This window comes from Montipora capricornis, chromosome 9 (genome assembly GCF_036669925.1).
Source record: "Montipora capricornis isolate CH-2021 chromosome 9, ASM3666992v2, whole genome shotgun sequence".
Taxonomy (NCBI): domain Eukaryota; kingdom Metazoa; phylum Cnidaria; class Anthozoa; order Scleractinia; family Acroporidae; genus Montipora; species Montipora capricornis.
In genome coordinates, this window is record NC_090891.1 from 6,573,595 (window position 1) to 6,597,104 (window position 23,510).

General features: G+C 40.3%; 1 protein-coding gene and 1 long non-coding RNA gene across 2 annotated transcripts in view; one reads left to right on the forward strand and one right to left on the reverse strand.

Moving 5' to 3' along the window:
- Positions 1-23,510, reverse strand: part of LOC138016809 (phosphorylase b kinase regulatory subunit alpha, liver isoform-like) — an 84,544-nt gene that overhangs the window by 20,596 nt on the left and 40,438 nt on the right. The window contains exons 24-33 of the mRNA XM_068863998.1: positions 19,288-19,459; positions 18,488-18,566; positions 17,516-17,593; positions 14,191-14,282; positions 13,299-13,365; positions 11,142-11,271; positions 10,654-10,752; positions 9,895-9,992; positions 4,814-4,852; positions 3,908-4,108 (exon numbers count right to left, since the gene is read on the reverse strand). Coding sequence (XP_068720099.1) covers positions 3,908-4,108; positions 4,814-4,852; positions 9,895-9,992; positions 10,654-10,752; positions 11,142-11,271; positions 13,299-13,365; positions 14,191-14,282; positions 17,516-17,593; positions 18,488-18,566; positions 19,288-19,459 — 1,055 coding nt within the window. The remainder of the gene's footprint in view (positions 1-3,907; positions 4,109-4,813; positions 4,853-9,894; positions 9,993-10,653; positions 10,753-11,141; positions 11,272-13,298; positions 13,366-14,190; positions 14,283-17,515; positions 17,594-18,487; positions 18,567-19,287; positions 19,460-23,510) is intronic.
- On the forward strand, positions 1,868-2,329 carry LOC138016816 (uncharacterized). The gene is made up of 2 exons (XR_011125883.1): positions 1,868-2,006; positions 2,098-2,329. It is a non-coding gene; the product is annotated as an uncharacterized lncRNA (long non-coding RNA).

Here is a 23,510-nt window from a genome sequence, read left to right on the forward strand (position 1 = left end):
GGTTGTAAAATGGTAGTATTAGGTCTGTTTAAGCCAAGATCAATTTTGGGGCTCGTGCAAATTATTATTCACGGGGCTGATTAGTCTGGACAGAGGACGCCCACTATGCTCAAAATTAACTTGATTCTCAAGATTTTGTGAATAGAATGGGTGAGTAAAGGCCTGTTTGCGCATACGACTTTTGTCGCAGCAACTTATGCAAATTTTGTCGCACTCAAGAGTAAACTGGGTGCGATTTCAATGCGATTTTAAAGGTCCACCTTCAACCAAGAGGCATTGCGTATCGCGGAACAATTTCCATATATGAAAATCCAGCCAAAGCTGAAATTCATCCAATCAGATTGCTACGATAAGCGATGCAAATTTCCATAACAAAAACAAACGGTCGAAAAGCCTGCCGGTTGAAGGAAGGTCTCCAAAGCGATTTGACGCTGCGATATCACACGGGTTTCGAACTTGCTGGAAACTAAATGCAAACTTTGCTGCGATCTTTCAATGTTGATTCACGAGGTACCCCTCGGGAGGTTTTGTCACGCAGCGTCATGGCGGTGAAAAGCGACCAAAAACGGCGTTTGAGGAGTTCTAATGAAGAGGTGGCACTGACTGAATTGTAGCAAAATTATCCATGTTTGTTTAACAGCAGTTGTGCAGATTATAAACGGCACCATAAAATAGCGGGAGACATTGCAGGTGTTAAAAGCAAAGGTGGAAGAGCAATTCAACAGTTCATTTACCGGTATTGATATATCAATTTTGTCTTTTTTATTAAAGTGTCTCTAGACTTATGCTCACTTTAAAAATTAGAACAATGGGTGAGTCAACGCATGAAAATAACCGCTTTGAAAACAAAGCGTATGCGCCTACCCTGTGGCGAAATTGTTTAAAGTTACTGTGTTTCCGTGAGTTGTATCCAGATCGAGGTTTATCGCGCCGTCAAATCGCTGTAAAAGCGCAATGACATCGCACCAAATTTGCATCAGGTTGCTGCGGCAAAATTCGCATGAGTAAACGCGCCTTCACTCTTTTATTTGCTTCTTTCGCAAGCCGCGCTCTTTAACTCAAGCAGCGAACAATTGAGGTGTCAGTAACTTAAGTGCAGATGACACCTATGACATAATCAGATGTTTAAAATGACCAAACTTTAATATTTTTTTAAATATGTAAAACCGTTCTCTGGTTAAAAAACGTAAGCTTTCGGCTATCAGTCTATAGCTTTTTGTGTGCTCCTTCCAGAGGTGGCCATTTAACGTCGCATAGATAGATACAGGAAAATAGTTTTGTAAACACAATTCAACAGGCACGTGCAATGCTGCTGTTTTTTCTGAATAAGATATATTGTTTTATGGTGTAGAAGTAAAAGGTTTTCATAACTATTGCCTTCGCATTGAAACCAAGGGAGAAAAAAGGACGAGTTTAGCTGATCCTACTCAGTTCACTAATTGTTTTAATGTTAGTCTTCCTTATCCTTTATCAAACCGTAAATGAATGAACGAGATCCTCTTATCTTAGACATTAGATCATTTAAGGAAAGTATCTAATTGCCGATAACTTCAAACAAAATTGCAACACCGGAGACACGAGTGTGGCCACATACATAAACGGGAATGATTAGAGAGGGACTCGGTGCGCAAATTACAGGCAATAATTCTTTAAACAGTCTGACCTTAGTGGTGCTGCTTTAAACACAGTAATGGTCACTAGATTAACTGAACTAAATTGTCATGACATCAGGTTGGACTAGTGATGGTTATGATATAAATAAACTGTTCAAAGTATCTCAAGTCATAACAAGTAATCCTTCTCCGTCAACCTTGATGAACGTCTAAAGTTCATTTACCATGAAAACTAAATTTGTAGCTGTTTGTGTTGTAGCGGTAACGATGGCATTGGTCCTGGAAGAAACTGATGGTTATTTCTGTACCGGAAAACGGTGTAGGCCAAGAAGCAATGGAAAGCTGATTGTGAACATTGGAAGAAAAAACAAAGAAAAAACAAAGGAATCCAAGGTAGAAAAAGAGCCAAACCTCAAAAAAGCGTAGGCCTGGATTTGATTAGAAAATCTCTAACAATTTATTACGCTTTTTGCGCTCTCTTAAGATACAAGAACTGGACCGACGAAGTTTGTGTGCAGCTGCCCGCGAAATGAAGTGCGACCCAGAATGGTTAGATGAACCCGAGAGGGACTGGAAGTAAGGCATGACGTCACTGCTTTATGCCATTACCCAAAGGTGAAAAAGAAGAAATGAATGCTTAACAAACCACTGTAATGTAAAAAACGCTGAAATTAATGTTAAAGCTACGCGGAAATAAATTATGAGGATTTCATGAACACCGCTTGTCTCGATCCTTGACTTGGGGGTAGGGTGAGGGGGCATGACGACCAATACGAGGTACGAGGTTTCCACTTTTAAAAGGTCAATATTTTAAAATATGAGAAATTAAAGCAACAGGATGTCTCTTCTGAAGTATTCGTCACTGCAATTGATGTAAAATGTAATTTTACGAAAAAAATAAATGCAAATCAAGGGAAAATGCTGAATATAGTGATCAAGCTCCTGGAGTGGGTACTGGAAACTTCAATTCAATATCAAAATAGACGAAAATTACATTTTTCATCAATCGCAGTGACTAACACTTCAGAAGAAACATCCTGTTGCTTTAATTTCACAGATGTCAAAATCTTGATCTTTTTCTTCGGAAAACTGTAGTAAGGCACCTTAACTGAGGGCGGTGAAAATATTTATCAAGAGATGATAACGCAAACATGTTTGTGCGACAAAACAGGATATTTTTGTTGCATGGTCAGCCCGTATTAAATATTTGGCGATTTTATTAAACAAAGATTGTCATTTTTTTCAAGTTGTATTACATTTTCAACTTTTCCACTCTCACATGCTCTTCATCAACACCATGCCAAAAAATGCCTTAAACTCACTTGGTAAAGAAACCAAGCTATTTTTTGGGGTCTGTATTCGTACAAATACATTTTTCAGTCGTAAAGCTAAAATAGCGCGAAACTGCTCCATCAAAAAAGTAGCCTTAATCTCAGCTGCCTCCTCCGCTCGCTGAGCCATTTGCGAGAGAGGCCTCTTTCTCTCCGAATGACGCTTATGTTAACTGAAATTCAGGGTTAGGGTAAGACGTTTCCTTTCGAAAACCCCCGGAAGGGACTCGATGCACAGTTCACTAAGCCAGACTTTAACTATTGAGCAGGCTCTTGATATTTTCGAAATAAAGCGAGTAACTTGAGAAGTAATCGGTCTTTTCGCTATGTTTAGAGTGATCATAGCCTCACATTATTATATCAGACCTCTTGTTGCGGAAAAGCGGACAAACAACTTTAATCAGAAATTTTGAGTGCTGTTTTGAATGACGAAATGCTCCTAGGTCTCTTTGATTTGCTCCATCAAGAGAGCGAATGCTAGAGGTGCAGATATTCTAACCTTGTTGAAACTTAACGGTTGTTCAGTGATGTAACACGGCAGAAATATTATGAACCTCGTCACCAAACAATCACCAACTCCTGTGTAACTATGAAACGTTTATATTTCTAAAATCAGGGATGAGCTAGTTTCCCCAAGAATTTCTAATTTGCATAACTACTACACGTGTATATTCATTCACTAATGCATTTAAAAATTTGCAAAACAAATGTCTTCATTTTTTTTGTGAACTTACCTGGCAAACGGCTGTATAGCTAAGTGTGAACCCTCGTTAACAGACTATTGTGTCATGTTGTATATTGTATGGGTCTTTGCACGCGGCAACGCTATATGCACTCTGATATAGCACGACTTACACTTTTTCCCTCAAACATTTTGAGGCGAGCAAATTCCATGCATCCACAAGGCGGAAAAAATGGACCAGCTATTCGAAAACATACTTCTAACAATCTGACTACCAGTACCTTCTCGAGGACCTTCCAAAATCGAGGATAAAAATCTTCAGGAGCTCTGTTGAGTGCTCCATCTAGACACCTTCTCCTTATCCACTGCCCCAAGCGGTTGTCTCCAGCCCATTGATCCTCCTCGTGTTCCTCTTCATTCATGTCCGCTTTAGGGTCCTGATATCCCTCCTTGTCAGGAAGCAGAAGTCTGCCACTTAAAGTCTGGAATTTGAAATATAAAACACCATGAATTGCTCTACCGCTGAAAGTGCTGTTTTTCGGATACGTAACGCTTACCCCCTATTATCATCTCTAATTGATCAACCCCAAACCATCATTTTTTTTGGCTTTTTGTAAGCAGTTGCTAACTATTTTGTAACTTTTAGTTATTTGGAGAACTTGTGGTATTAGACGCCAAACAGCCAAGCAAACACTGTCCGTCTGTCAATGGTTGGGTAAGGTTAACCGCCATTTACATTACTGTTTCGCGAGATACAGCTCACTAGATAGAATCTATAAGCTGTAACTTTTTCAGGCTACCATAAGCCTAAAAATACGGAGGATCCAGAACAACCTTCCTGATCTTGTTCTCCACCTACAGATATGTGAATAGGCTGACTCTCTGAGAATCAAAATGACTCACTAACGTACATCGAGTGACTAATTGCTTTCTACAATGTCTTAGGGGAGGTTGCGATGAATTTAACCAGCAGGATGAAACAGTGACTGGGGCCTCGCTGCCTTGTCAGATGAAAGTATGGTCCCAGAACATGTAGGCCGGCCGCCAAGTGCATTTAGTTTTAACCCAAAGCACCGTTTCCCTCCACCGCATTGCAATTTGGAACACATATGTGCAAAAGAAACTAAAAACAACAACAACAGCGACGAGAGATTAAAAGATACCAAGTGCTTTACCCTTTAACCTACCATGTGCTTCCCCGCAAACGCTCTCGCACAGCTTATTTTCTGCAGGACATTAAATCGGAAGTATTAGCGTGAAGACGTGCAAGACACCTTAAATTGTCTAAAAATAAATAGCCGCTTATAAGGGTGCTAAAAAGAGTGCTTTAAAGTGTTCTACAAAAAAATAACATAAGAAAAGCGAGCATGGCTTCATAATAACTCTACCCTTTACGTAAGGTCAAATTACCACGTGATCGATAATCACTAAATTATTGCTTGATAAGTTCTAATTTAACTCCGTGTCTTGAAGATACACCAGTCAAGAAGGAGTGCAGCGGAAGTGTGTCACTCTTTTTTATATGAACCTCTAATTTTGGGGCTGAGGCTGGAGGTTTTTTTTATTTTTGGGGATTTGAGCCACAAAACGTTCTTGACATATTCTTGCAGCGGTTATCAGTCACACGCGCTCTTCAACAATTTTTTATCAATTTTCGAAACAAAATTTTGGGCGGACGTCAATCAAATGTTTGCACGACAATAGTCCTGTTCTCTTGGCGACAGTCGAATGCATTTGATTGACGTCCACCAAAATTACGTTTCGAAAAATGACAAAAAGAGTCGTTGAGGGGCGTGTGTGACTGGTAACAGCTGTAAAGCTGTGTGGTATACCAAGGTCGACTACCAACTGAGTTGTTATTCAGTGTATCATGTAATAAGAAAACCACATTGTTAATGTTACAAAGACAACCGTCCTTAAGTGTGAGTTAGCTGTCCTGTCAAACTACAGTTTTAAACATGGTTTCTTTTACCTTTATTTATACTACTCACAGAAACAAAAACAAAAAATTAAAATTTTAAAGAAATAAAATTCAAACTAATTAAAGTTAACATACAAAAAATGAAAAAAAACAGAGCGCCCGGAATCAGAGATATAAACGAGTGAAGTCGCAAAATCAGGAAAAATGAGGGGGTTACAAGATCAGCATTTATGCATGCGTCACCCGCTCATTCGAGTCCGCGCGCGTGGAACTACAGGCCAACAAAAATGGATTTAAGTGACCATTAAACCGTTTTGCAAAATTTTCGTAGTTTTAGTGAATATGAGATGTATGTTTATATTCCGTCTATATAAGAATTAGAAGAAAAGTGTGCGAAATCAGCGGTAAAGTTAATTACCTCCGGTCACCCATTTTGATTCATGAGCTGACGTAAGCAGACAAAGCATTGCGTGTGTGGCTTACGCGCGCGCTAAGCTGAAAACTCTTTCGAGATAAAGGATGTTCGCGCCCAAAACGTTCCCACGTACAGATTTTTTTTAAACTTGCCACGCACGAAGGTAATGATCTACTTTTGCCAAAAAGGCTGTCAGCAATAAAAAAGCTACATTAGTGAAATTTAGATCAGGTAAACGTACTCAATTCAACATAACTAATATAACTAAACAAACTTTTGCAGCTGATGTCTTTTTCTGCGGTAAAATAGACCTTGAAAAACGATACATATTAGTCTAAGAAAGAAAACTTCGGTCGCACGAGAGCATAAAAGGCGAAATATTTGTAACTTCTCACGCACAGGTTTGTTTTGTTTTTTGTTAAAATGGACAAAATCAGGAAAGGAAGTGTTCTACGGAAAGAAAAATGGGGTCACCGAGCATTCAAGAGCGTAAAATCGCTGCGAAGTTCTCAAAGCGATTGTCTATTCGCACTGTCACGCCATTGCGTGACATTTGCGAGAAGACCTGGGTCCACAGCTATCCCATAATGCCACATGCTTTCACGTTCCATTCTTGTGGAAAATGTTTGCACCTTACGCATCGTGTTTACCTTCGTGGTCTGCGATGCAGGACGTGTGCGTGACATGCGCGAAAAAATGCGCAGAAGTAATGGGCGCGAACGTCCTTAAGCGTGCACTGTAACTGTCTGACAGCTTTCTCATACAAAAGTTCACTGAAGTTAATTCCTATCCGGCGGAGTTAGTATCTGGATGGGTAACCTAAAAAATATACCACTTTGTAACAGAAACATAGGACCGAAAATTCTATTTTAACGCTCAAAAATGTTGAAGGTAAAGATTTATTTAGCCTGCTTTGTGCAAAACAAATATTAATGCAAAAGTAAAAAATACTGATACACAGTTTTTAGGAAGAGCAGAAGGAAGCTTTCAGGACGGTCGATCGAGAATAAAATATTTTGCCATCAGCAACAAACTTTGCGACATAAAAACAACATACATTTTGAAAAGGTACCATCAGCGAAAAACATTTTGGGAGATTTTTGCTACGTTCAATTTTGCAATTGTACTTTTGGCTGCGCAAGTAAATCGCAAAATCGGAAGTGACATCGAATTAAGCGGGCGCCGTGATCAAGTTACCTCACGAAACAATGATACATCTCTATCAAAATGATGGCAAGTTACCGGGTTTTGTTTTTGTTAGAAAGTTCGACAAGAAAATGTGCGATTTCAAAGATCACAATCGCGCAACTCTTGAGGTTGACCATTGTTTCTGCAAAATCAAAAATTTATTCTCTTAGGTAGTTCCATCGTTTTGGAAATAGTAACATATCCTGTTTGAATCCTCTGTTATTAATAAGGGATGGGCACATCACTCCGGTTTATTTAGCACAGCGAGGGGGCAAGAATCAGGGTGCTTGGAAAAGAAAACAGTCCTGACGATGCAAAACAAAGGATTCTTGAAGACGAGCTGAGCCAAAAACTTTGAGTGCGCGATAGATAGCCGCCACCCGAAGATGCGGGAGGGGTGGGAGGGTCGCAAATTTCGTCCCTCCTGCGGTAACTTGCAAAACACGCTTTCTTGATTTCGAAATAACTTTTAAACCTTTACCAACCAATAGGAAGGTGCGAGAAATCCGAATATCTAAACGGCGGCTTACGAAGTGTAAATTATCGCATAATCAACAGATTCCAACAGGATATGAATATTCAAATGACTTTGAATAGCAGCTGATTTATTATTCACCAGCGCAACAAATTTTTGCCGATTTTGGGGCTCATTTTGTTGAACCTCAAGCACGCTTCCAACAGACCTGTTTATTTTCTTACGCTCTTACACTCTTACAACCTGGTGGCATAGTGTATAATGCACTTACATTTCACTACGACAAAAATGCGAGAAAATCAGAACAAAAATCGAGGATAAAAAGTCTTTGAATACTTTTTTGAGTGAAAAAAGTTAAAATTATATTCAACCTGATTTGCAAACAGTTGGAAAACAGCTGGAAACGCCCCATCCAAGTGCACGTGATTGACACGCGAATGCCGGAGGTGTCCAATTAGGAGTTGTTCAAATTGGATACCTGTAATTGGACCCCCACGTGATCGCGGGTGAATTACGCGACAAATAGCCGCACACAGAACCAATCAGATTTGACAAATTTGTAATTGTTACGATTAATCAGTTATTGTTTGCTAAGTTCTAACGTTCTAACTCAACTCAGTCTCTCACATGGAGATCAACTATTCAGAAAGGATTTACAGCGGAAGAATGACCGAGTGATTATCCGATGTCCAGGACTCCCGGGTTCAAGAGTTGCTCTAACTACAAGCTGGAGTTGTTCTATAGGTATCCCTGTTAGGAAATCTCTGTTTACAATTTTTGATTCATAAGCATAGTACGCTTACGTCCAGAATTCAAGCGAATTAGATGAACACTTAAAATTGTCATCCAACACAAAGTGTCCCTTTAAGTCTAAGCATTTGCTACCTATTTTCAACAACAAGGTAAGGGTAAAGGTTAGCGTTATTTTTAGCTTTGGGTAAATGCAGCAGTTAATCTTTACTTAAAGAGCAGCATTTGGGGGACACTTTGTGACATAAATTGTCTGTATTCTGAGACACGAGTGATTTTGAAGTTGGCGAGAAGAGCAAGGGGACACTCCATGACGCTTATTGAATTCGGTGTGCATCTAATTAGGGTCAATCCTGGACATATCTGTAAGCGTATGCCCGCAATTTTCAAATCGGTCAGCCAACACATCACCACTAAATAAAAGTTTTCACTAAGAGCCGCTGGCCGTCGAAACACGCTGGTTATTTCACTCTAACTTGCCGCTTACTGTGACTGAGAACCTCCCCCAAATTTTACGTATATGATGAAACCTGCGCCAAAGAACATGAACCTTTGATCGGTTGAAGCTTTTTTCATACAAAAAGCAAACGAAATCGTGCTCCAAAAGGCAGGAGAGGCATTTTAAGAGGGAGGGCCAAATTTCGAATATTTCTTGGAGGACCATGCCCCAGACTCCTTTCAAAGCGCGCGCTTTTTTGTGGTCCCTTCTCCGCGCATTTTTATTAAAACCTTTAACTGACATCAAAAGTGCATTACAATTCTTGGTTTGTATCCACGTGATGAGACGGCCATGTTTGTGAACAAAACAATAGAAAATGGCCCCACACGTTTTGCATAATAAAAGAGTCAAATTCCCAAAAGGCATTTTACTGCATTGTTCTGTACACCAACATGGCCGTCGTAAAGTCAGATTCAAACCGTCAATAGCGATATCTGAAAAATTGAACCCTTTATATCAAATATTCAATCTTTGACGACCCATGCTTCAAAGATCGTTAATTAAACAAAGAATGTATAGTTCTATTTGCGAGGTGGCCACCCGATAATTTATCAGTTTTTGGCGGCCACTATTTCCTTGATTATCGAAAGCCAAGCTTTAAATGTGACAGCTGACTACGTCTTACTCTTCTTCAAACTTTTAAGTCAATTTGATTGTATGATGATGCCTTCTAAAGGTAAACTCGAATGTTAATAAGACAAAGAGTAAACAATGACATAATAAAGGGACTTCTCCTATTCATCTTCTCCGCTGCGCTTATCTGCTCCCAGAAAGTTCAACCCTGAAGAGATTTTCCAGAAAAAAAGGTGAGTTCTTAAACTCTTTTTGGAAGTAATAGCGGCTTTCACTTTGGTGTCATGGCTAATAACATAAAAATTTTAAAACAGGAGGAACAAAAGAGATCTCCACACATAAAATGGCACAGTGAACGTAGTGAGAAAAATTAGACTATTAGCAGTTAGGATGCCCCAACGTGACGTTATCTTGAAAAGTGAAGAGAAAGTCCAACTTGTTACCTACCTTTATAGCACTGGAGAGTTTTTTAATTCCAACTCTCTTTGGAAGATCGACGTTCACAAAACCAGGAATGCTCTTTTCTGACAGTGAAGGCTCAGATTCTATACGAACGCAAGAAGTAAACAGTGTAAGAGAATCAGTTGTTCTAACCATCATTGTATATTTTACAATTATTAAAAACTGGATCATTAGATAATGCAATTCGAGAGTTTTGATTGGCTAAGCCATCATGGGTTATCATATGAGCTATTATACCATGATCTACAAACACGGCAAGCATATGCGTGATTTTTTGGGCCCTTTTATTTTTATTGTAATCTAGTTTTCTACACTTTGGGGCGTTTTTGATAAAACAATTATTCCACTCGCGCTTGTTGGATATGAGATGATTATAGCTAACTCGGCGCTAGGCGCCTCGTTGGCTATCTATCATCTCATATCCAACAAGCGCTCATGAAATAATTGTTAATTATTCCATGAGTGCGCGTTGGATATGAGATGGTAAATAACCAACGAGGCGAGTAGCGCCGAGTTGGCTATAGCCAATATCGAACACTGAAGCGCGAATGGAATAATTGTTATTAAATTTCATCAAATTCATAACGTGTCAGATGGGAAATTTTGCTTTGCGCACACATTTTTCAGCTTGACAACACTTGACTTAATCAGTTTCCATGTTATGTCATACGGCCACGCCTCGCATCAGGATCAATTACGTTGATTCAACCGAAGGTTGGTTGTGATTGGCTACAAACTACATACCAGTAGTTACGACCAGTTCCTTGCCACTCAGGATATGGTACAAAAGCATCTTCATTTCAAATGGGCTCAGATTCATGAAATGCTCTGCAGCGTCCTCACCTACACAAACAAGTTTTAGGGCTGAATGAGACGCTTTTACTTTTAATAAGAATAATATAAGAACATACTGTCTGCTACACATTATGTGTCAAACTCTCAGCCAACAGAGAAATAAAAAGGAAGTTGAAACTTTCAGTTTCCCTTCCAAGTGCAGCTCAGCAGCATCATGGAGGAAAGGCGAGAGGCAATTCCCAGCTTAAGACCGTCGTTTTTAATAGTCTGCTAATAGTCTAACCCTAACCCTTTTAATATTTTCCAAACATTCTAAAATCGCTCTTTTTGTATAGGAAGAGAACAGATTTTTGCAACACATCTTTAAGCAATTGTGACCTTACGTTTACAACATCGATATTTAGAGCATTTTTTTAGAGTTGCGCCAGGCCACTTACCGGAACAGTCCTGAGATCTCGCTAACTCAGCGACCATGACTTCTATGATCAGGCCGACACGAAGCCTTAACATTTCAGTAAACAAAGACGGTTCCGTCCTCACAAAGATGCCGAGGTACACTAACAGCTCCTGGAAATTTAAATAAGCGTTTCATTGTAAGTTGCAAGTAACAAGGCAAAGCGAACACTGAAATCTGTCACTTTCAAAGTTCGAAGATGATTCCTTAGAATTAGAAGTTGTCGTAAGATTCTTTTTAAACTTTCCTCGATTGTTCGCTACATTATGGTGGCTCGAAATGTGCAATAACAAACAATGTCACAAAGCTCGTTTGGGAGATATAACTTGCTCAAGTTACTCATTTAGTCATTGCGACTTCATTTACCAAGCAAGGGACAAGTTTGTGCCATCCGTTCACGCTACGTTTCGCAAGAACAGGAAGCACAGCTTTGACGTAATTCTCAAAATAACAGAACATTATATGATTCCTTTTGAACAACACAATACACCTGTTTTGTTATTTTGAGAATTACGTCAAAGCTGTGCTTCCTGTTCTTGCGAAACGTAGCGTGAACCGATGGCACAGACTTGTCCCTTGCTTGGTAAATGAAGTCGCAATGACTAAATGACTAAACTTATATCTATGGCGCAGGCACACATCCCGAAAAGGCACAGACTACAAATATTCTTCGGGTGCATGATATCGAGGAGACAATTTTGTGTCCACGAGAAATGGTAATGGTAATGAATTTATATAGCGCATTTTCTATCAACATAATCAAATGCGCTTTACAAGCAAGTGATTTATGGGTGAGATCGGACATCAGCATATATAGTGATGGCTAGGAATACTTTTTTCCCTGTAACTTTTTCAAATGTTTTTTACAGCACAAAGAGGAGGAGTAAGTTAGATCGGTAACCAACCTCGTTTAGGAGACACCGGTCTCTCACAGTCATTTTTACTCGGTGAACTTTGCTGGTGTGACACACAGTCATTAATTTCACCACAATTATCTTCTATGCAGGAAAATATGAAGAAAGCTTCCAAGTCCAGACAAAAATTATTTGCCACAGTTTGACAACTGCAAAGGACTTCTACAATAATTGCAACCATCAGCAAGCTCCTTAGAAAGCAAACCGAGTTCGACAACACACCTCCCCGATAGCGAAGTTTCACGTTCACTCTCGGACTGAAATGACACTTAAGCATCAGCAAGGCTATCACTCGACTTTCTTTGCGAGAGTCTAAAACGTTTTCCATTCTGCTCTTTATTGCTGTGTTCTGAAAACGGCCATTCTTCCTTCCAGTGCGCTTTCGCTCACGAAAGGTCGCCATTTTGAAATTTTGCCAATTCCGCTGTGTTATATATGCGCAGAACAGGATGCGCAGTGCAATACTAAGGAATCACCTTAAGTCCGAAGGGAGACAAACACCAATTTCTCCTCACTTTATTTACACAACGTGACCAGGAAAGGTTTCAAAAATTTACAAATTTATCCACAAGGAGAAAACGCTCTGATCCTTGAACAAATGCTCCAAACTAGTAACGAGTTTCATAAAGAAATGTACGGAGATCAGTAAGGAGAATTTCAGGGTGGATAAAAGGGCTTAAAGGGTTTAATGAGATACGCGTGGTTTTATTTGAAGATCATTGAAAAGGAATCTGGAAATCTCGTTTTAATACTATTGTATTTAACAAGGAGCATCACAAATTACTGCCCACTGACTACGTATCCACACACGTCCGTGGGAACGCATGCACCCCTCTTACTAACAAGGCAAGGAATTCAATAGTTTATAACTCATAACTAAAAATTATTTTCTCCCGTCAGTCTCTTTTTGTAGGGTTTTATCATACTTTTAATTCATATCCGCCTCGGCCTTTGCTTAAGGGTCCACCTATCCAATAGGCTTTACAATTTTAGTTGCGGCGCTGGACATCAAAGGGAACGGATTTAGATGTTTTGCTCGCGGTTTCTACACATCGATGAGGGACGCGTGTGGTGCGTGATCGAGGTTTTGTGATGGGGGAGTGGGGGGTGCGTTAAACGGCAGAACAGTCCGTGATGGCAAACGAGATGTACAAAACAAGTAACAAGCTTAGATAATTACCACAGAAAAGAGAAAACGTGAACTCACTCCAATTCTTCTTGCTCACCTGCGTGACAACGCCCGTACTCATATCTTCACCAAACACGTTGAAAATGATATTTTTCATTTCATCCGGGGAAGAGGCCTAGTGAAACAATAACAGTTGCAACAAAGTATACGTAACTATTCAATGAAGAGTGATATTCGTATTACAGGAAGAAGTCAAACCGCAATCTAATAAGCTAATTGCTTTTTTTGAGACGCCAATACCGCATTTTATTGGCGGCTTGTTAGGAGAACATATATTCTCGTAAATTCTCCCAACGCCTCCAATATAATGCGGTATTGGCGTCTTAAAATGGCAATTAGTTACAGATTCTTCAGTAATAATTTTAAACATTCTGGAAATTAAGCATACCATTTGTTCTACAAATTTCCATTTATGTCAAGAGGATAAGACAAGTGTAGATGTCAAATATCGGAACCATTTTTCAATAAATACATCGTTGAACAAGAAATGAATTCGTATCAATTCCAGTAAAGTAAGAACTTACGCGAGAAAGCCATTTCAATGCCGCGATACTTCACCCGTGTTGGCGTCACTCTCGTAAGAACAACTACGGGACAAAACTTTTTAACAAAGCCCTCTTTTATCAGTCAAGCGCGATATGCACCCCCTACCCTCTACCCACCAAAAAAAAAAACAAACAAAAAAACAAAAAGAGAAGGCTGTTGCTAGTTAAAAAATAAGTCCACGTGTGATTATCTCTCAACCATAGTAGTTTATTTTGTCCAAGACTGCGTTTTAGAGTCCAAGTTCAATCGCATCCTTGAAGGCCAAATGTCTCAAACGAGACAATTTTTTGAAACGAAAAACACAACGATCAGGCACTGATGTGGGTACATATATTTTAGTATAAGGACACTAACATGATAGCAGCGCAAGTGTGTATACATCGTGGGGCACCCACCTTGTTATCACCTCTTCGTGGCCACCCTGGGGGATCCCCACTGTCAATTGTTTCTGATGGACCAAGAGATCAGTTGCAGCCTGGTACACAACAAAAATTCGAAGCATTGAGAAATTCAGGGCCAATGCCACAATATTTTCGCCAAACCGACTTTAAAAGAATAACTCAATTGATAACGAAAAGTCAAAAAATTATGGCCACGAAAAGGGTAGGCTTTCGTTGACACATATTACTACCATAATTAAGTAAAATACGGTCGTCCGCGTGAGGGTAGTCCTGAGAAGGACTGTTTGAGATGACATTGACTGGCGGTTGGACAACCTGAGCGGAAGTCATCTTCAGAGTAAAATGATTGGTGTAACGTCAGTAGATACTATAAGAACTCCGGTCGTAGATGTCATCGGTCATTTCGCCAAGCCGAGCCAACGGTTCAGCGGACGTCTTATTTTATTATGAACTCTATGGATCAAGAGCTGTTATTACAGTTTAGGAAACTTCTCAGCGGTGTTAGATTCAGAAGGCGCGAAAACGAGTCTTTAGGATCAAACCAATAATTTCTTATCGAAGGCTTGTGTGATTTCTTGATTTTCGACCGTTTCCGAATGTTGACCCGAAAGCCTCGCTTCCGCGCGCTCTGAAACGAACACCGCTGAAACGTAGGCACAACTGTAATAACAATTGAAGGATGCAAACAATTGGTTATTGGATATCAAAATTAATGGCCTCGATGACATGACGGAGTTCATTGAAAGTTACTCTAAAAGATTTTGAAAGACGAAATGCGATTTTTTTCCTTATTGACAAAAAAAAAAAATTCTTTCAGATTACGCGACAGAAACATGACACCGACTGATCGATCGCCGAACATGTCTGTTTTGCATGGACAAACGCTTTAATTGCTTTCTTGAACGACAAAACCTTCTTCTCTCCGAAAACTATTAAGCATTCTTCGTTATTGGACTGCTTACTTGAAATTTTTCAAGTAAGTTTGAATCCGGACATTGGTCAGGACCAAGAACACGGAATTTGGTCAAAAATGGACCTTCTTGGTGTTCTTGGTGCTGACTACAAGAAAAGCGGACTCTGGGGACGAGATTGGGGACGACTTTATTTTCTGTTCCGTCCGATTTATAAGACAACAACTCTTTGCCTTTCACGTCAAATTCCATTTGTAGTTCGTAACCTTGCCGCCCGATTTATAAGACAAGAGCTTTTTGCCTTTTACGTCAAATTCCATTTGTAGTTAAAAACCTTGCCGTGAACACTATTTTACTGTATAGTGTCGTACTTCCTATTGTTTTCTGTGCTAAATCCATTGTTATCTTTGTTCGCTCTATTGTTCTTTTGACCAGTCCTGAAGCCCGTTCAATGAGGTACGAGACGACCCCAAAATCTGGGAGCTTTTCCAAACTTATGTTGGGGGATGGGTGGCAGTGTGGGCCTTGTTATCATTCGGCACGCATTTGATTTTTGGGGGTCGTGTCGTACCTCATTGAACGGGCTTCAGGATTGACCAAAAGAATAATAGAACGAACAAAGATAACAATGGATTTAGCACAGAAAACAACAGAAAGTACGACACTATAGAGCCAATGAAATATAGTGTTCAACAAGAGGTACGACCCTACCCCCTGGGGAAAGATTTTGGGAGTCACGAGACCAGCCGCAACCTGAGTTTCTCTCCTCAACGCAACATGTCCTCTACCTCTGAAATAACGATTATCGACAATTCCTAATTTTCTCTGGATTGAGTGTTATCGTCAATTTATATTGCTCTGTCCCAGGACTTGTGGTAGCAGATGAAAAAAAAAAAAGTAAAAGTTGCATCCCTGGACAGGATTTGAACGCGGAACAACCACTCTGAAGGAAAATTACTGTTTTTATCCACCTAAACACTAAAAATCAACTGGCTGACAATTGTACCGATTATTTACCATCACTAATTAGTATATGTAAAATCATTGCTGAATCGGATAAAAACAGATATTCATTTCATCCCTATCAAGCGCTAAGCGTCCTACATTGACGATAATTAACAATTATTCCATGAGCGCGCGTTGGATATGAGATGGGAATGAGCGCGAATGGAATAATTGTTTTATTAAATTCCTTAAACTCCAAAAATTTGGAAGTACGAAATACGAGCGAAAAAAGGGAGAAAATCCCAGCGAAATCGTCAGACAGACGCAGGCTCATCACAAAAACATTTCTTACCTTTTCGTGTACTTCTAAGCTTGGAAATTGATCCAAACTTTCCACAAAAACGTTTTCCTTTTGCTTTATACCAAGAGAAATTTCGCTTTCTGGCGTAAAGATTTTTAGGTTAGCAACGCTAAGCGCAACCATTTACCATATAAGGTCAAACTAAGGTATATGAGCCGATAACCGAGATTGAGTGAACCAATTAGAGCACGAGAATTGCATTATCCGAGGTTGAGAATTTAACAATAGTCAATGGTCCTAAATTGACGATAACAGACAATTTAGAGATTAGGAATTAGGAATTGTCGATAATCGTCATTTCAGATGTAGGGGATGGGTTGCTCAACGACAAGAGAAGCAGAGAAGAGAGACCCTGGAAACGAGGTTGGTCCATGAAATGACTTCGGTCAGGGAGTCAGGGTGGCTTAGTGGTTATCTATCGGGCCTCCCACCACTGCGAGCCGAGGTTCAATTCTGGCCTGAGTTTCAGTCGATGTCAACCTGACTCGAGGGCTTTTCTCCGGGTACTCCGGTTTTCCTCCCTCATCAACATCGACTCACAACTAATTGACATCTAGCTGTGGTGCTGTGCTCCGACATCAAACATGGACTGTATAGCGGCAGCCAGAGCCGCCTTTGTATGCTTTCAGCCCGATGTCGTGAGCCGCGCCCTTCGCAGTTCAGTCCTCGACTGCAAGTAAGGGTGATTAGCACTAGCGATATTTATTTTATTTATTTTTTAGTAACCACTATAACTCTTCATTGCGCATGGCACATTCACAGGTTTGAAAGTAGCCATTCTTTTTACCATGTAAAATACATACCTTCGTTCTTGGCCAAACGACTCATTTGTGCTTTAGGAGCATAAACAGTTTGAGGAAAAGGCCATTTTTGCGCAATTGTCAACAAACACAAAAGAGTAGGGTAGCAGGGATGGTAAAACGGGATTTATGTGAACACAAACGTTACTCGGTTTCAGTTTCCGAACTTAATGCTATTTCTTGATTGAGTTTGCTGCTGACAAAGATCTGCTGTGATAGGTCCCACGTGACATATATCCTAGCACCAAACAAACAAAAAGAAAACTAATTCAACCTCTTCCACACCATACCTCTGCCAGATCTTCCACTCTCTTCCTGAGAAGACCTGCTGTATGTCTCACCAATGACCACAGTTTAATTTCACAGGCCTGCAAATTTAACAATATGTCGTGCAACATTAATTCTTATTTAATTCTTATCACCAGGAAATTATTGTGTCAGATCAGGAGCCCGTGACTAGGGGCGAACAACTCCAATATTAAATCACGGCATTTTTACAGCCCGATCTAATTGAAGACTATCTCTTCCGCAAAAAAAAAAAAACAGAGGCAGTTCCGGTTCGGTGACGCTATGACGTCAAGTTGGTTCCTTGTGCTAGGTCATCGGGCTCCTGCGGGAGTCTCATTCGCGGGAAATTCAAGACAAGACAAGACAAGAGAACACCAGACAAGAGGCCGACCAAAGTCGAATCAACCCGAAGGCAACCCGCAGGCTCCATTTACATTTGCTTCTACTGTAACGTACGCGAGGGAGGGGTGGGCGCCACTCCAATCCCGTTGCATGCACAACTTAGTAATACTGCTACTCATTTTACCCACCACGAATGAATGAAAAGCTGAATGAACTTTGGAGCGCATGAGCCGGTACACGAACCCGGAACGCTGGAATGCAGTCCGCGAGCGATACCTGCTATGCTACACCCGCTCAGGGAAATTCAATCTAAAAATAAATCGGTCTGTGAAGACGCAGTGACCGAGATATAGTGCTTTTGTTCGCGCCAACAATTGTAGTCATGCATATTATTCCAAAATGGCCAGTCCACGATTTTAGTATTATTTAGTTTTTTTTTTTGCAAATTAGCCCGTGTTGCTTCTTTCAAGGTTGAATAATCTTTTGAATTTTCAGCTTAAGAACGAGGCAACAAGGAATAATTTGCAAACAAACAAAAGAATACATAAATGACGGCCATTTTGGAATGAAGTGTATGAGTTCCTGGTGAAATAAGTTAGCCTCCATGTCTTCCACATGTAGCTGTACCATACCTTTTCATAGAGCTCTACCAGAAGCAACTCAACTGTGACTCCACTTTTACCAAATAGCTCCGTGTCAAATTCAGGACCCCTGAAAAGAGGCAGGCAGAAACAACGAAAGATTTGGTATTAAATCTTGGCATTAGAGCAGTTTTCAAATGACTGTCGAAAGTAATTACACGATTGAAATTGCTAGGCTTAGTGATTGGTTTAAAAATCTCGCGCGCGACTTGCAGGCGTGATTTTTCCCGCGCTATGAGCAAGTTACACGGAATTGCTACGAATTTGGATTGGTTCATTGCGCTGTTTGCATCTGCTTTGATTGGTCGAAGTAATTACTTTGGTATTTGTTTTACGTTCGTGTAACCGCTGCCAAAGAGTATCATGGTATTTTTGATATACAAAAATTTGGTTTTATCAACAGGGTTGATAATGTAAATTGGCCACCGTACAGAGATCCTAAATGCTGACGTTTCGAGCGTTAGCCCTTCGTCATTCGCTCTGACGAAGGGCTAACGCTCGAAACGTAAGCTTTTAGAATCTCTGTACGGTGGCCAATTTACATTATCAACTCCGTTGATAAAACCAAATTTTTGTGTACTACTTCCCCACCGACGCAGCACCACAGTTTCTTTAGAAACTACCCCCTTCATTCATGGTAGTTTTGACACTGGGTAATGAAGAGGGGCTCACTTCAAAACCTGGACAGATACGGATTTCACTTTCGACGCTCTTTTGAGACCCGCTAAAAAGCCAACATTAAGAAAAAAAGGAATGCAGGTACTATTATCATCTCAAAAGGATTCACTCACTTTGAACTGTAAAGGAAGTGAAGAATATCAGCCTGAGCATCGATTGTTGTAGCTTCTTCCAATTGAGTGAGGTATTCTTTGGTCTCCATACCAGTTGGCATAGCACGTGACCTTGCTGGTGTCCAGCCATTGGTAAAACTGCCTTCGACTGCTCTTTCTTCGGACCTGGGAACTAGATGGAGATCGCCAAAACAAAGCAGCATTAGTTTCACTGTTAACTGGGTTATAACAAGATTAAACCTTTTTCACCGGTTTATTCATGGCTCCGTAAAAAAAGGTTTTGATGAGCTGAGTTCGCGCAAATCGTCAGCTTTGACAGTCGTAATTTTGCGAACAATTTGGTGAATGTGTGAATAGAAAAAAAAGAAGAAGAAGATATATTGGTTCCACTCAAGGATGCACGATAAAAGGGGTCGCTTCACGCTCTGTTTTTGTTCGAAATCACTCAAGCACAATTGATTATCCAAAATTGCAATCAATAAACAAACAACATAGAGACGGAAGCTTAAAAAAATAGTACTGGTGTGAGAAAGTGACGGAGATCTTATCACGGATACCTTGTCGTTGGTTTTTTTTTTTTTTGAACAAATTATCAGAGCCCTGTATACATAAACGGTCGATTGACAAATCATTCGCATGCGCCTAGAGTGTCGCGCCTTTTATAGGGCGCGTTTTTAGTGCAAAAATTCAAACAATTATTCAGCAATTCAAACAATCAATTTACCAACTTAAACCTTCAATTTATTTCAAATACTTGACTTGTCGAATTACAAGTTTGAATGGCAGGCATGTTTGAATTTTGAAGGTTTGAATTGAAGAATTGAAGCTTGGAATTGCCAAATTGAGGGTTTGAATTTCCAAACTGAAGGTTAGAATTGCCGAACTGAATGTTTGAATAACATGTTTGAATTTTGACACTAAAAACGCACCATACCTTTATAGTGCGTCTTCGTGTTTAGCTAAACTCTCATGTTTATACACCCAGGTTTTACGAGTTTTTAACGCATAACGTTAATTAAGAATCACTCCACGAGCGCGCGTTGGATATGAGCAGAAACCCATAAGGGTTGAAACGTGTAACGGCCCTCGAGTGCTGGGAAGCAAGCTTCTGAATATCCCATTTATTAAGTACCATATTTGGACCAACAAGAGCGAGGGGTTTCCAAATATGGTACTTAGCACTGAAACATTCAACCAATCAGTTCGCACGGAATATTCGGAAGCTGTGAACGCGCGTTACACGTTTCAGCCCTTATGGGTTTCTGATAGGAGATGATAGGCTGCAATCATCTCATATCCAATAAACACGAGTGGAACAATCCCAACCCTAATCACAATACCATGGGTTAATCACTCACTGAGAAATTATGTCCCATAAAGTTAAACCATTTGACGCCTAAAACGGCCTAAACCGGCTAGACTTGGGACAACGGGGAAACCCGGGGAGTCAATGGGTTAAAAACACCCACATATTATGGATGAATCTTCCATCTTTTATTTTGTAAAAACAAAATAAAACAAAACAAAACAAACGATGCTGACAGTTGCTAATATTTGTAGAGCCATGTCATAATAGCTCATATACCATGATGGCTAAGACAACCAAAACACTAGAATTGCATTCCAATGATCTAATTTTAATAATAAGAATTATAGCGGTTTTCAAATGAGTGTCGTAAAACCAAAACCAAAGTAATTACTTTGGCCAATCAAAAAGGACGGGGAAAATCCAGTAAACCAATCAAAACTCGAAGAAATTACACCTAGCCGACACAAAGCGCGCGAAAACGCGAAACTTCTGATTGATTGAAACAGTGGTCAGAGAACTTTGAACAATCACTGAGTGAAGCAAATGAAAAACCAAAGTAATTCGCTAATTCCTTTTGACACTCAATTGAAAACCGCTCTATCACTCTCTTATAATGTGTTGATGGACCACTGATAGAGCAACTGAATACCACCAAATTTCCAAGCTTCTAGGCCGGATTTTCCGCGGAATATGTTCATTCTTTGTACTATAATGTCCAAAATGCAAATAGGTGGTGACTCGCATACTGAAGAGGAGCGACACGTGTAAATGTCAGCTATGTATGTTATCCCGGGTGTTGTCAGCGACTGAAATTTGATTTTTCTGTTATTATGTGAAAATCACCAGGTCTCTTTCCAGCTGTCAAGGAGTCGAACCTCGACAACTTTTCGGTCGCTGCTACTGAACCTTCATCGATCTGCGATAGGAAACTCGTTAAAAGAGTTTTTAATAATGTTAAAGTTCAAACGAGGCCTTTAACTACTGTAAAAAGATAAGAGTTAAAACTCCGCGCTTTCGCCGATTAACGATATCACCAGGAATAAGGAAATACTCCGTGTGGAACTTATACTGCAACTTAACATAAAGTAAAACGTGCGCAAAGTGAAGGAGTGTAAAATGTATAAAACACAATACGAATAAGGTAAAGACAAGTGTGGTTGAAACGAGCTAAGGAAAGTGCGAGTATCACGGAACAAAGTGTCCCTCCGGTTATCAAACAAAAATCATTAAAGCAAAACGGTACGTTTGTACTCTTATATAAAATGCTTCAGTTCCAATAGGGGTTAATTTCCGGGGTCGTTTTCTTGTACGATGCTCTTAGTTTCAATGCCTTTATAGTCTTTGTTTTGGCATGTAGAATGTGTTTCTTCATCGAGGAGTCTTGAGTCAGTTCACTTTTCGTTATTGAAGTGTCCTTGTATACAATCGTGTATGAAACGTGTAGAGTTACCAATGTATTGTTGTGTGCGCAGTTGTTGCATGTTATTTGGTGGAGGCTGCTTTATTGTTGTTGTTGTTGTTGTTGTTTGTATGGAGCATCCGAGTGTCCTCGAAACGTTTCCGCTCATTACTGGGTTGCCGTATGGCAATCCCAGTCAAAAAATGGGTAGATTATTATTTTTTTTTTTATTTTCCGTGACGGTAAAAGTCTTGCCTGTCACTCCCCTGGTAAGTGGTGTCTTTGGGCATAGAGCCCTCTGCGCGTATTTTCTTAGGATCGAGAGGGTAGTGGAAATGCGTAGATTTCTCTGGTGGACACAGGGGAATCATTAACTTAGCCTGCAATAGCGTCGCAAGTCATGTAACGCGAATGGCGTTTTAGTGGATCTTTGAATAAAATATACCCTTATGACGCTCAATAATGCAAAGTCAGTTGGATAAACCAGGCAGGTGGTGAAAAACCAACACCTGGAATCTCAAAAGCGACGAGTAATGGACTTCGACAACAATCTATCGCCCGTCGAGCCGAAATCAAAGTGAGCTGTATTTCTAAAATAATATTTAACCAAGTGTGACGGTTATGTAGAACACTGAAACCACAGGCGCCCCAAGCTGAAAATACGTGGTGTATGCGACAGTTTGTGTATATAGAGAATTGTGTGGGAAAATCACCGATCGTAAAAAATTGTGTAAATAACTATCTCATTTGAAATAAAGTTTTCCTACCTCAAATGTGTGACCAACTTGTCTCTTTTGGCGAGTTTCGAGCCATTCTGACGCCGTTTAGTGAAGTCATCCGGAAGGCCGTTGCTGAAATAATGGGAAGGCCGGTGACTCCATCCATCGCTGGCCAGACCTCACTCCACAAATCGTTTTCTCCTCAACAGGAAAAGTCCCGAATCGCAATGAAAACAACAGTTCCATAAAGCCCAATAAATTTCACTCCAAATACATGTGTTTCGGCGGCCGAAAGACTCGTGGCGAACGAAAACTTTGCCTTAAAATTCACCTCTTCGGCTTTCCTGAGAGGCTTGTGACCGGGTAGTCAACAACGGAAACTCGCAAGATGGTTTCAGCCTCAACTCTGATTGGTCCATTTGAATTTGACCGCGCGCTGGCAACACGACCGTTGTTGACTTGTGACTGGGCAGTCAACAACGGTCGTGTTGCCAGCGCGCGGTCAAATTCAAATGGACCAATCAGAGTTGAGGCTGAAACCATCTTGCGAGTTTCCGTTGTTGACTACCCGGTCACAAGCCTCTCAGGAAAGCCGAAGAGGTGAATTTTAAGGCAAAGTTTTCGTTCGCCACGAGTCTTTCGGCCGCCGAAACACATGTATTTGGAGTGAAATTTATTGGGCTTTATGGAACTGTTGTTTTCATTGCGATTCGGGACTTTTCCTGTTGAGGAGAAAACGATTTGTGGAGTGAGGTCTGGCCAGCGATGGATGGAGTCACCGGCCTTCCCATTATTT